The 12,434-nt window shown below is 29.3% G+C and overlaps 1 protein-coding gene and 1 long non-coding RNA gene across 2 annotated transcripts; one reads left to right on the plus strand and one right to left on the minus strand.

Moving 5' to 3' along the window:
- LOC149498111 (cation transporter HKT1;3-like) lies at nucleotides 1-5,816 on the plus strand. The gene is made up of 3 exons (XM_089718250.1): nucleotides 1-1,352; nucleotides 5,053-5,271; nucleotides 5,618-5,816. The coding sequence occupies exons 1-3, from the start codon at nucleotides 178-180 to the stop codon at nucleotides 5,814-5,816; spliced, it is 1,593 nt and encodes a 530-aa protein (XP_089574376.1). The 5' UTR covers nucleotides 1-177.
- A 1,624-nt stretch (nucleotides 5,817-7,440) lies between these two features.
- On the minus strand, nucleotides 7,441-9,879 carry LOC149498112 (uncharacterized). Its single transcript, XR_016319409.1, has 3 exons — nucleotides 9,547-9,879; nucleotides 8,456-8,544; nucleotides 7,441-7,645 (listed from the first exon to the last, which is right to left on the minus strand). It is a non-coding gene; the product is annotated as an uncharacterized LOC149498112 (long non-coding RNA).
- Between the last annotated feature and the right edge of the window lie 2,555 nt (nucleotides 9,880-12,434).

Here is a 12,434-nt window from a genome sequence, read left to right on the forward strand (position 1 = left end):
TCCTTTTTTTTTTTTTTTTTTTTTTTTTTTTTTTTTTTTTTTAAAGTTATTGTTGAATATGAAATCACTATCTATAGTTGGTGCAATGGTATCGTTTTTATAGTTATATGAAAGTCCCCTATATATATCCAAACACACCCAAGCTCTCATGGCAAGCAAATAACTTTCTTTTTCAAGATGAAGATGGTTAACTTGGCCATGTGTTTTGGCAAAAAATTTTACGCTCTTTGTAGTTGTATGTTTTTAATGGCATACTCTACCTTTAGGTTCATGTTTTTCAGAGGGAGTCCATTTTGGATTGAATTATGTTATTTTGTGTCTGTTTCTTTTCTGGGTTTTGGGGTTCTAAAGGTTTTTAAGCCAAAAACTTATTTTCCAAGAAATTTGGATTTGTTCTTCACTTCTGTTTCTGCAACTACAGTTTCAAGCATGTCTACTGTCGAAATGGAGGTTTTCTCCAATTCCCAACTCATTGTTTTAACTATTTTGATGTTTATAGGTGGAGAAGTTTTCACTTCTATGATGGGTCTTCATTTAAGAAAATTTCGAACCAAAACACCAAGGAAAAATGGTGGGGTAGTTATAGCTAATTGTCAAAATTGTAGAGTTGGGGATGATCAAGAAATGGGTATGGTAACACAACCTGAAACTCACCAACATAATCTTCAAATAGTTCCTAACGTTCAAATTGAAGTAGATTCTTTAGATAATAAGTTGTTAAAATACAAGTCAACTAGGTTTTTGGGTTTCGTAGTTTTGGGTTATCTTTTACTAATTCATTTTCTAGGGATATTATTAGTTTTACTTTATGTAGCCTTTGTTTCAAGTGCAAGAAATGTTCTTGATTCCAAAGGGCTAAATATTGTAACATTTTCTTTCTTTACCGTAGTTTCAACTTTTGCAAGTTGTGGTTTCGTACCCACAAATGAAAACATGGTTGTGTTCAGCAAGAATTCAGGTCTTCTTCTAATGCTAATCCCTCAGGTCCTTCTTGGGAACACTCTATTTCCTTCTTGCTTGAGATTTTTTGTTTGGTTCTTGGGAAAAAAGTTGAAGAAAGAAGAGTACTCCAATTACCTGTTGACATACAGTGGCAAGAAAATTGGATATACTCACTTGTTACCAAGCCTGCATTCCTCATTTTTGGTTGTCACTGTGTTTGGGTTTATATTGGCTCAGTTTATACTTTTCTGTTCTTTGGAGTGGAATTCAGATGCATTAAATGGGATGAATTCTTACCAGAAAATAATGGGTGTTCTCTTTCAAGTTGTCAATTCAAGACATACTGGTGAAACTATTGTGGACCTCTCAATTCTCTCTCCTGCTATACTGGTGCTATTCATCGTCATGATGTTAGTTTTCGCTCTCTCTCTCTCTCTTTCTCTCTCTCTAAACCTCTATTAATACTTGATTAATATTTTTTTTATTATTAATTTGGCTGCTATAATCTTAAACTCAGCAATTTTATAGTTTCAAAAATGACTTTTGATTTTGGTACCTTGGAATTGAACTATACAATAGCATAGCTATTTCATTTTTTGGTTTTGTCTTTTTAATTTGCGCATATGTCTTCACTTAAGAAATTTTGCAATTAAGGTCCGTCTGATGTAAGTCTGCTCCATTCATTCAACTGCTCGTTGGTGGCATAGTTATTCCCTTTCCCATATATAAACTCGCCTATCTTATCTACAACTTTCATGAACATATCAATTTTTAACCACTACAATGTTAGGTTGAAAATGATTTTGGAGATAATTTTAATACCCCCACCCAATGAAATATCATTGGTTTTTAATTACTTAATTTATTATTTATTATTCATCTATACGGGTTAGAGTCTGTTTAGCAAAATTAGCTGTTTTTATAGCTGTTAACTGTTTTAGTAGCATTAACTGTTAGCTTTTTGAGTAGCTTTTCATGAAACGCTAAAAACTAAACGTTAGATGAGTTAACTTTCTATAAAACGCTACATTAGTATCTAAAAATTAATTCAAACTCTATGTTACCGAACACTATAAAAGATAGTGTTTAGCGTTTTGACCAGTTAAATCGCTAAAAAAGTTGTTGCTGAACACAACCTTAATTAGTGTTCAAACTTACTTTTCTGAAAACCATCATTTATACCATGAGAAATACAGTTTCAAAGAGTTGTTTAATTAGGTGGACCTTTTATTATTAAGAAATGCCAATTTTTTAAAAATAATTTTTTAATAATTTCTAATTTAGTACTCCTTCTGTCCTATATATATAGACTCACTTTCTTTTTTGGTCTGTCTCAAAATATAGTTCTATTTCCTTTTTAAAAAATCATTTATTATATAATTTCTTAATATACCCTATTTAATGCAAATCTATATTTTTAATTTTATATATATCATTTAATATTATAAAGGGATAATTTTGAAAAAAGCTAAATAAAAAAATATGATTTAACTACATTAACTAGTTATTTTTAATATAGGTGAAAATCAAATTAAGTCTATATGCATGTAAGGGTGGCCATATTACGGTTTCGGGAACCGGAACCGTTAGTTCGAATCGGTGGGAATCAGAACCGATCCGAACCGGAACCGAAACCGGAGATTTCAAGTTCGGTTCCGGTTCCAGATTTGTGGAACCGCAAACCGGCGGTTCCACAAAACCAGTCGGAATCGGATTGGAACCGCCAGTTCTTCGGCCGGCTAGAACCACTGGTTCTAGCCGTTAGAAACTGTCAGTTTTGTTTTTTTTTTTTTTTAAATTTTGTTGTGAAATCTCAAATTTTTTTAAACAAAAAATAAATTCAGTTGAAGAATTTTTTTTAAAAAAAAATTAAGTTCAAGTCTTTAAAAAAATAAATTTAATTGAACCATTTTTTAATTTTTTAGGTGTTTTTTTTTTACAAATAACTTTCACAAATTTATTAAATTTTGAAAACCGGTCTTTAAAATTTAAAATTATGCGATTTGCTAGAAAACCGATCGGAACCGTTAGTTTTGACACTGTACCGGAACCGAAACTGTTCGGTTCCAAACCGGAACTGGAACTGAAAATTTTTAATTCGGTTTCGGTTTCAATTTTTTTGGAACCGGAACCGCCGGTTCCGAAACCGTGGCCACCCCTATATGCATGGACGGACCAGTATTTTTAAAATAACATTTTTATCAATAAATGCTAAAAATGCAAGCAACTAAATAAAACATCAAATATTTTCTTGAACCATTATTCAAGATGTGTATGATTCATGATTTGATGCTGGAATGACCGGTTTGATTTGATGGGTGGTTCTAGTTCGATGAGTTGTCGACTTAGGGTTAGAGGATAAAATCAGAATTAAAGTTCAATTTCCGTCTCAATTCAATTATTTACGAGTTGGTCACTGTCACGGTTCAAAGTTAGGATCTTTTCCAACCTCCGCAATCATTTTTTTGAAAAATTATTTAATAAAACAATATTGGTTCAATTAGCAGTCTCAGATCAATTTTGGTCTAAAAAAATTTAAGAGACAATCTTAATCCTTCCCGAATCCGGCTCAAAACTGGTATTCTCAGACTGATTTCAGTTCGAAATTTTCTGGTCTGGTTCTGGTTTAGACACTCCCAGTTTCCAATTCTATCCACTAGAACTGTATTAAAAAAAAAAGGGATGTTTCTCTCTTATATTCCCTCATCACAGGGTTTTGGAAACCTCCTACTATAGGATATGCATGGGATCGATGTTGACACTTCAACTTTCTTCTTGTTATTCTCTACACAATAGAATATAAGAACAAAGTGATTAAATGCATTGGCTTCTACTAGTGCGCTCATAAATAACTCCACAATTAAGTGTTTTTCTCATAATTCAAATGGTTAAAAAGATAAAATCCTAGTACTTTTTTAATAATACTAAAAAGAAATTAAAAAAAAAAAAACTGAAGTACTCATTGTTTATATATATACAATATAATTAAATATTAAAATCCAATTGAAAATGATCAATACAACAATAATAACCGAGTTTTAGTTCCAAATTGGTTGAATTCGGTCGTATGAATTGTTTATTTTATATATTCGCTTTGATCATGTTAAAATCTAATGCAAAGCAAAATATGAGTTGGAAAAAAATTTTGAAATACTTTTTATAAAAAATTTTTAAATAGAACTCCTAGAATAATTTGATATATTAATATTTAAACTAATTTAATATTTTAATTAAATGATTATTTAAAGTAATTTAATATTTCAATTAAATGATTTTAATTTCTAACCCACCTTCGTAGGGGAAGCATTAGGCATAATTGTATTATGTGTGGACAAGAAAAAAATCACATAATTAATTAATTACTCATATTTTTCTATATGAAATCAATGCTCTATTTTTCTCAAAAAAATACTCTTAGTATTTTGATGTTTTTTTTATTCGTTAGGAGGTCTGATCAGTAAAATAACACTGGGCTACATAATAGGAGTAGCTCTCCCCTGAACTCACCAAATCAATGAAAACATTTATAATCGAGATAGCTCGAACTCAAAACCTCCTATTTCTTATATAATTGAAAAGACCAACTAATCATATCTGATCTACTAATATTTTGATGTTTTAAAAGTCACTATAGTTATATATATAGTGTATTAGTTAAGAAAGTCTTTTATTAGAATAAAATATTAAGCAATAGTAAAAACTGCATTATTGAATCCAATAATTGGTACTTTTAATAATAGATTAAACTATTAGTATTTAATTGTTTGTTTGAATTTGGATTTATACACATGCCCTGAGTCTTGTATATGTTGAACTTGCATATAGTTTTACTATTTGACTTCAATAATTAAAAAAAAATATTATATTTAAACTCTCTCTGGATGGGAATCTTAACGGTTTGGATTAATCAACATATACTTTGTAATCAAAATATTATTTACTTAATACAATCATTGATTATCTCTGAGATTAGGTTACATTTTATTCTCTTTCCTCGTACATTGACTATTCATTTATAGTTTTTACAAAAACTACATATTTTAATATCTTCTTTCTTTTTTTTCTTTTTTTAAATTTCAATATGTTTATATACTTTTTTTTTTTTTGTAGGTACCTTCCTCCATATACATCCTTCCATCCTGTAAATGATGATCCAAAAATGCATGAGAATGGTAGAAAAAGGAAAAGAAAGCTTTTGGAGAATATAATATTCTCACAGCTTTCTTATTTGGTCATCTTCGTCATCCTCATATGTATAACAGAGAGAAAAAAGTTGAAGGAAGATCCACTTAATTTTAACGCATTGAATATTGTGTTAGAAGTTATAAGGTAAGATTATATTCGTTTTATTATTTTTTGCTTTTAATTTTTTTTCCCATTTGGACATGTCTTCTATTAATTAAAGCTTAAAACTATTCTTTTAACTTTCAATTAATTATAAAATTTAAGAATTTAACCAACTTAACAAGTATTAGAATTTCCCAAATCTATAAAACCGAGTTGCAAAATAAACATTTTGAGGAGAACTTTAAATATAATCATTACTCAGCCTGAAAAGTGATTAGTCTTCCATCGAACTATTAAACGGAGAAAATACTCTTAATAACTAGAAAAGGATTCTTCTAGTTAGTAATCAAATATCTGTTTTGGCTGACCTATTTAAATTACCTTGCAGTGCATATGGAAATGTAGGGTTTACGACAGGATATAGTTGTAAACGACAATTAAACCCTGAAATGAATTGCAAGGACAAATGGTATGGATTTTCTGGAAAATGGAGTGATGAAGGAAAGATTCTTCTGATAGTGGTAATGTTTTTTGGTAGACTTAAAAAGTTCAATATGAAAGGAGGTAAAGCTTGGATACTTCTGTAAATGGAATTTCCAATTCCTAATTGCATATATAATTATCAAATATATTTTTCAATGTTCATGCTTTTTATACACTAGCAAATAGCATGTATCTGCCTCCATGAAGACACTGCCATATGTTTTCAATTTCCACCTATCTCTTCACAAAAAAAAAAAAAAAAAAAAAAAAAGGAAGAAGAAGAGGAGGAAATATTATTATTTAGTCCAGAAAAAAGAATATATGTTTTAATTTTTCAATTATAAATTATTGAATTATTTTAATAATTAAACAGAAGTTATTAAACATAAAAAAACCATCTTAAAAAAAACATAAAAACCATTTTACCCAAATATTTTTATTTGGGTAAAATTTGATTAGCAAATTTTGATAAATAGTTCATAGATTCATTTCAGATGAATAAATTTATTTTATTATTATCGAATTTGGTTACTTTGAATCTCATCTATAGCATTTTCATATAAAAGCTTTCTTTTAAATATCAAAAACAGCATTTCTCTAAGGATTTTGTTCATAATTTAGGGATTAATCTATATGTTTTCAAAAAGTATGTATGAGATAAAATTCCAAAACTAAATTGTATCATATCTTATTTTTAATTATTGCAACTTACAAAAGTGCAATACATCTAACCACAATAAAGCAACCTCAAACAAAAAAAGAAATGCTAAGAAATATAACAAACTTCATCATTCATTAATAAACAAATATAACTTAGTACGTCATAGTATTTTTAAAAATAATAAATATAAATATAATAATATAAATATAAAAATTGAAATTTTATATTTATAAATGATTTTGGCAAAAAAAGTAATTTCTAGGATTAAAAGTGGTCATTTTTCAAATAAAATAATAAAAAAACATTTTCTAATATTTTTCGAGAACTTGTTACATTTGCTACCGCATAAAAACTTAAAGTATCAAGTTTTAATGAGGAAATAAGCTATATTACCAAGCTACATTGATAAAAAAAAAAAAAAAATACCCAAACTTGAATTTTTATGGTATGTTTACTTACAGAAAATAATTTTTTGTTTCCTTTTTTTTTTTTTTTTTTTGAAAAAAAATTTTTTTTAGAAAATTAAATTAGAAAACAGAAAATGGAAAATTTGTTTACTTTGGTAAGAATGAAAAGTCATATTTTAATTCAAAACCTTCAAAAACATTATTCATAATTTAATAATTAAAAGAAATAAAATAATATAAAATAAATTGAGAAATTTTTTATTTAAAAAGTTTTCAATTTAACTATTAATTGTACATAATATTGATATCAATTTTTTTCATATTGTAAAATTTTTAAAAATAAAGGATATAATTATAATATATTTTGTAATAATAAATAATTACATATTAAATTATAACACAAAATTAAAAAAAATAAAAATATACAATTAAGATATTTAGATATTTTTTTATTTTTTGAATAAGAATATTTTGTAGAAAAAAATCATAGATATTATAATTTTAATTATGAAAATGTTATTTTCTTTAAATAGAAAACAATTGAAAAATATGCATGTAGAAAACAACTTTTTGGTTTTTGTCACGACCCATTTCCATGGACCGGACCGGCACTAGGACCTGGGTGGGCTTAAGGCCCCCGAAGCCCGTAGTAAGCCTATATTATGCAAATCTCATTTACTATCCATAATTGTGGATACAGGCCCAATAATTTATTTCAATTATGTACCACTAGTACAGTTCATCTACAACCCACTAGAATACAATTGCGGAACTCTACCTGTACATTTACATCATCATTTATTTATCGTTTACAGTCTTCTATACTTATGTCTCAACTCCATAGGATTTTTCTTTCTTCTATTACCTGGAAAAAAAATAGGTAGGCAGGGGTGAGCGCCAAACTCAATGAGTAGGGTTAGATAACCCTCTCACCCCACACAATCATACAGATGCTAAAATATTTTTATTTGTTTATCGATTAAATTTATGATCATGCAGTGTCACACAAATGGCAATACAACAGCAACCACAATTAGTATCACCTTCATATAATCACATCACGTGGAAATTAGTCAGTGGCACCACCTAAAACCCCAACGAGCCGTCCTCACACATGGCTCGCCCTCTCATACATGTGCACCAGGGAGCCGACCCCCATACGGCCAACTGGTCTAATCCTCACTGACCAGTCCTCTCATTGTTTTTCCATTCTCTCTCTTTTTTTTAAAAAAAAAAATGCCAACAGGAGGCAACCCGGTGGTCTCCATCCAATCTAGATCATCAAGTGCTCACAACAGGAGGCCACCCTGCGGGCTACAATCAAATCTAGATCATCAGGTGCGCAACAACAAGAAGCCATCCTGTGGTTTTCCATATAATCCATATCATCAGGTGCACACGGAGGCGCCGATCTCCCATTTACCCGGCTGACGGTCAAACTCCATATCATATCATATTCAGGATCCATATCACATAGACTGTCCTCACAAATCCATGGTGGTCCACTTCATCCCAATTCCACACAAACAAGGCACAGCAATATCACATCACAGGTAATCAAGCATTATTTAATATCAACAAATAGTGCATCACAATATAGCAGTAATGCATGATACCATTTAGTCGTGAATGCATGAATGCAGGCGAATGAGGCGAATTATCTAACACTACTCACAGTTTTTTTTTTTGTTGTCCTTCAAAGGACTGCCTTTCTTATTGTGCGCTCCCGGCCTTTTTCTTCACAGTCCGAAACTTTATAAGTATCTATATAATAAGAAAATTCTGCATAAGAATTCTAATTTGGAAAATGCAGTTTACATTCATTTATTTGTTTTCATTTATTTATTTTCATTACTCGTCGGTTCACTAACTTATCAAACTAAACTGTATATCTATAGTGCATCTTTATTTGATTTATTTCTTCTAATTTATTCGTTAAGTAAAACGTCTAATTATTTGGTAATTAATATTTTATGATACTACTAATCAAAATATTTAATATGATTAATAATAATAATATTAATAATGATAATACGATTGATCATATAATATTCATAATGTTAATAACTTTAGTCGGTATTTAATTCACTGAACTATATATAAATTCGTTCCTCTTGTTTATTTATTTATTTGTTTATTTATCCCTCTCATAATCTTATTCTATATTTTTAATTTCTATGAATAATTTAATCGCTATAAGTAATTTAGTTTCTAAAATACAATTTATTTTCTACCGACTTTTCGGCAGCATCTCCCCTAAAATTTGGATTATCCACCTGTTAAAATATCAACAGTTTATCTAATAATTTCAAACCACACAGCCCATCCATCGGGCAATTAATCAAATAACATTTTCCTATCCTCCTTCAATCTCAACATCACCACACAATCCAATTTATACATTACAATAACATTATTTTTAAACTACCTTAATTATATCAACACTAATATTATAAAGCTATTAACTACTCACAATGACCAAATTAAATTAACCAAATTAATTAACTACAAATAAAATTAATTTAATTAACTAACATTACTAACATTAACTTAACTAAACTAATTGACTACAAATAATAAAATTAATTTCATTAACTAATACTACTAAATTAATTAACTGCAAATAATAAACTTAATTTAATTAACTAATATTATTAACATTAACTAAATCAACTAAAATTATTAAAATTAAACTAACTAAATTTAATTAACTATCATTAATAAAATTAAATTAATTAACTAAAATGTATTTAAATTAATTTATACCCCAATATAATTTTTTTTTTTGTTGAATTTCTGCTAGCTTGGTGATCGGAGGCGTGCCGGAGCGGCGGCTAGGCGGTGGCGATGGCGTGACAAGCTGGGTGAGGCGCGGCGCTTGCTCGATCGAAGGCAGAAGGGGCTGTGGTGGCGCGATGAGCTAGAGGAGGAGCTGGCAGTGACGCAGACCCAGTTGCAGGGAAGAAGAAAGGGAAAGAAAGAAAGAAAAAGGAAAGAAAGAAAGAAGAAGAAGAAGAAGAAAGAGGAAGAGAAGAAGAGGAGAAGAGGAGGAGGAGATGAGGTCGACGCAGGAGAGGAAAGGAAGAAGAAGAAGAAAAGAAAAGAAATAAAGTATGTCCAACTTCTAGATGATTCCGGTTCGATCCGAACCGGATCGGTCTGATTCAACGACTCAGCTAGATTTTTACTCGATTTGCAGGTTTTTCACATGATTCTCAGGTTATTCATTTGGTTTTCGAAAAATTAATTTGATTTTCGGGTCCGGTTCGACTTATTTTGTTTATTTAGTTCGGTTTCGCAATATTTTCTCTATTTACTCAATTATAATACAATATTAATAGTAATGATATTTGATTTTAAGACAATTAATTTATATTGCAGTTACATACATATACATACATTTGTAATCAATTAGTAACTAGAGTCTCATTTTATTTCATCGAAACTTTTTAAGTGTTCTCTAATCAAAATTCCCGAATAATCTGTTTTTGGGCTTGGGCCCAACTCAAAAACTTGGGCTCGATTTGAGACTGTGTTACATTTACAGCCCACACGGTCAAAATTTCTTATTTTTGATTTAAATTAAATTTGAAAATTTCGAAAATAAAAATTCGGGGTATTACAATCTCCCCCCTTAAGACAATTCGTCCTCGAATTGAGTCTAGTAGAAAAAGAATGAGAATGGACAGAGAGATAGAATTTCAAAGTCATAGGAATTACTTCAATTTTCAAATGACAGCTCCAGAACACATATATTGATCGAGGAAAGATGAGTAGAGGTATTCTGGTTGTTCTTCTATTACCAATTATCTTATTTAAAGCAACGTTTTGTTCCATGTTCGCACTACTTGCCTAAGGCTTACAAGAAGCTTCGTCTAAGAGACGCAAGATTAAGGAAAATTATCTTGTAACCCCTGCTTTTTATAATATCGCAGGACGATTCGAGTCTTATTTACACAAGTCCTATCTTTCTCATAATATATTTGTTGTATACTAGCGTAATTATTTAAATAGCTCCTTTACTAAGGACATCTCTGCACTATTAGTTATCTTACTCTATAGGGATCTCCACACTTTCTATTTAATCGCCATCCTTACATCTAACACTTATTCCTTAAATTATCTTAACATATATCATTAAAAGTTGACTTTCATAATAACCGCTCATTTCACTTAGGTTGTTTATGAATTCATCTTAATGATAGTAAAGCATACTTATTCAGCATTCCTTCCACTTAGTTTCTTTATACTACGAATCATGATTTTTCACGATTTATCCGATCACTATCGTTTCACCCTAATATTTATTATCTCAATAACAGTTCTTAAGTCCCGACATAACACTGTCTTACAATTCCGACATTACACCATTTAAGTAGACATCACTAACTCAATTTCTTTCACCCAACTCTGCGTCAACTAAATAATTTATTCGTTCCATATAAAAGTTCAGTTTATACCTTAATTATGAAATAATCGCAAGGTCCTACTCCACATTTATAATACTTAAGCTAATTGTTTAATTTTCCATCCAAGTTTTAAAATATAGTATCAATTTATCTATCTCACCCTTTTCTTATTTAAGTTTAGCAAGGTATTTATCACTTCCTTAAATTTGTTCATTTAACCTTATCAACTCTAGTTTCTCAGGTTAGCACAATGCCACCTGGTGTTCTTATCTCAACCTCAACTAGTATCAACTAATATCTATACATTTCACTAATTTAATCACTATTCTCGGACTTTCCTCTTGAAGTTTAATTGTTTAATAAATTTATGGGTTGTTTACATCTACTACTGTTATCATTTTCAGATAGCCCCCTAATCAATTTAAGCATTGTCTCACAGAAGGATCAACTTCGAATATTCTTTTTCTTTGCTGCCAGCCATCTTGTCAGGATTTAAATTTATTAATTTTAATATTTATCAACTTTGTCACATATTTACATTGTATTGTATTAACATATCTTTTACTCCAAAACGTTCTCTAAAGTAGAATAGTTTTCTTATGATTTCGTAAATTACCTGGCAATGTAAGTTTCCACATCAAGTCTCTTTAATTCTGTTGTCACAATTTACTACAGTTAAAAAGGCATAGTACTCAAAATTTCTATTTTTTTTTATTTTTTATTTTTTTTTAATATATCTATTTCTAAGTTTCACTGCTTTATATCTCTTATTCCCAAGTTAAATCTACAGTTCATCTCTGTTACTGATGTCAAATCTCTTTTTCTTAAGAAAGTTTCTATTCAATGGTTTCATTTATAATAATAGTTTGCAACACTAATTATCTCATATCAGACATTTCATCAACTGTCTACTAAAGATTTTTGAGCAAATTAAAAGTCTTGATTTACTAATAGTTATAATATACATATTTCGCTGATATAAATCATTAGATTAATCATATATTCAAAAATTCAACTAATGAGTTATCAACTACAGCCTAGGTTGACCATCCTTGGTAACTAACTATATCTAAAAAAAATTTCAAAATAAATTTTTTTTTTGTTTTTTTTTTTTTTCCACGTGTAACAATATCAGCATGTCACACACACATAACTTTAAAATTCTTATAATAAATATTTGCATTTACCTTAATGTCATTTAAATACCAATATCAATCGCGGTATAAAAATATTTTTATCAAGTTT

This window comes from Jatropha curcas, chromosome 2 (genome assembly GCF_041381405.1).
Source record: "Jatropha curcas cultivar XTBG-Jc1 chromosome 2, XTBG_Jcur_1.0, whole genome shotgun sequence".
Classification (NCBI taxonomy): Eukaryota; Viridiplantae; Streptophyta; class Magnoliopsida; order Malpighiales; family Euphorbiaceae; genus Jatropha; species Jatropha curcas.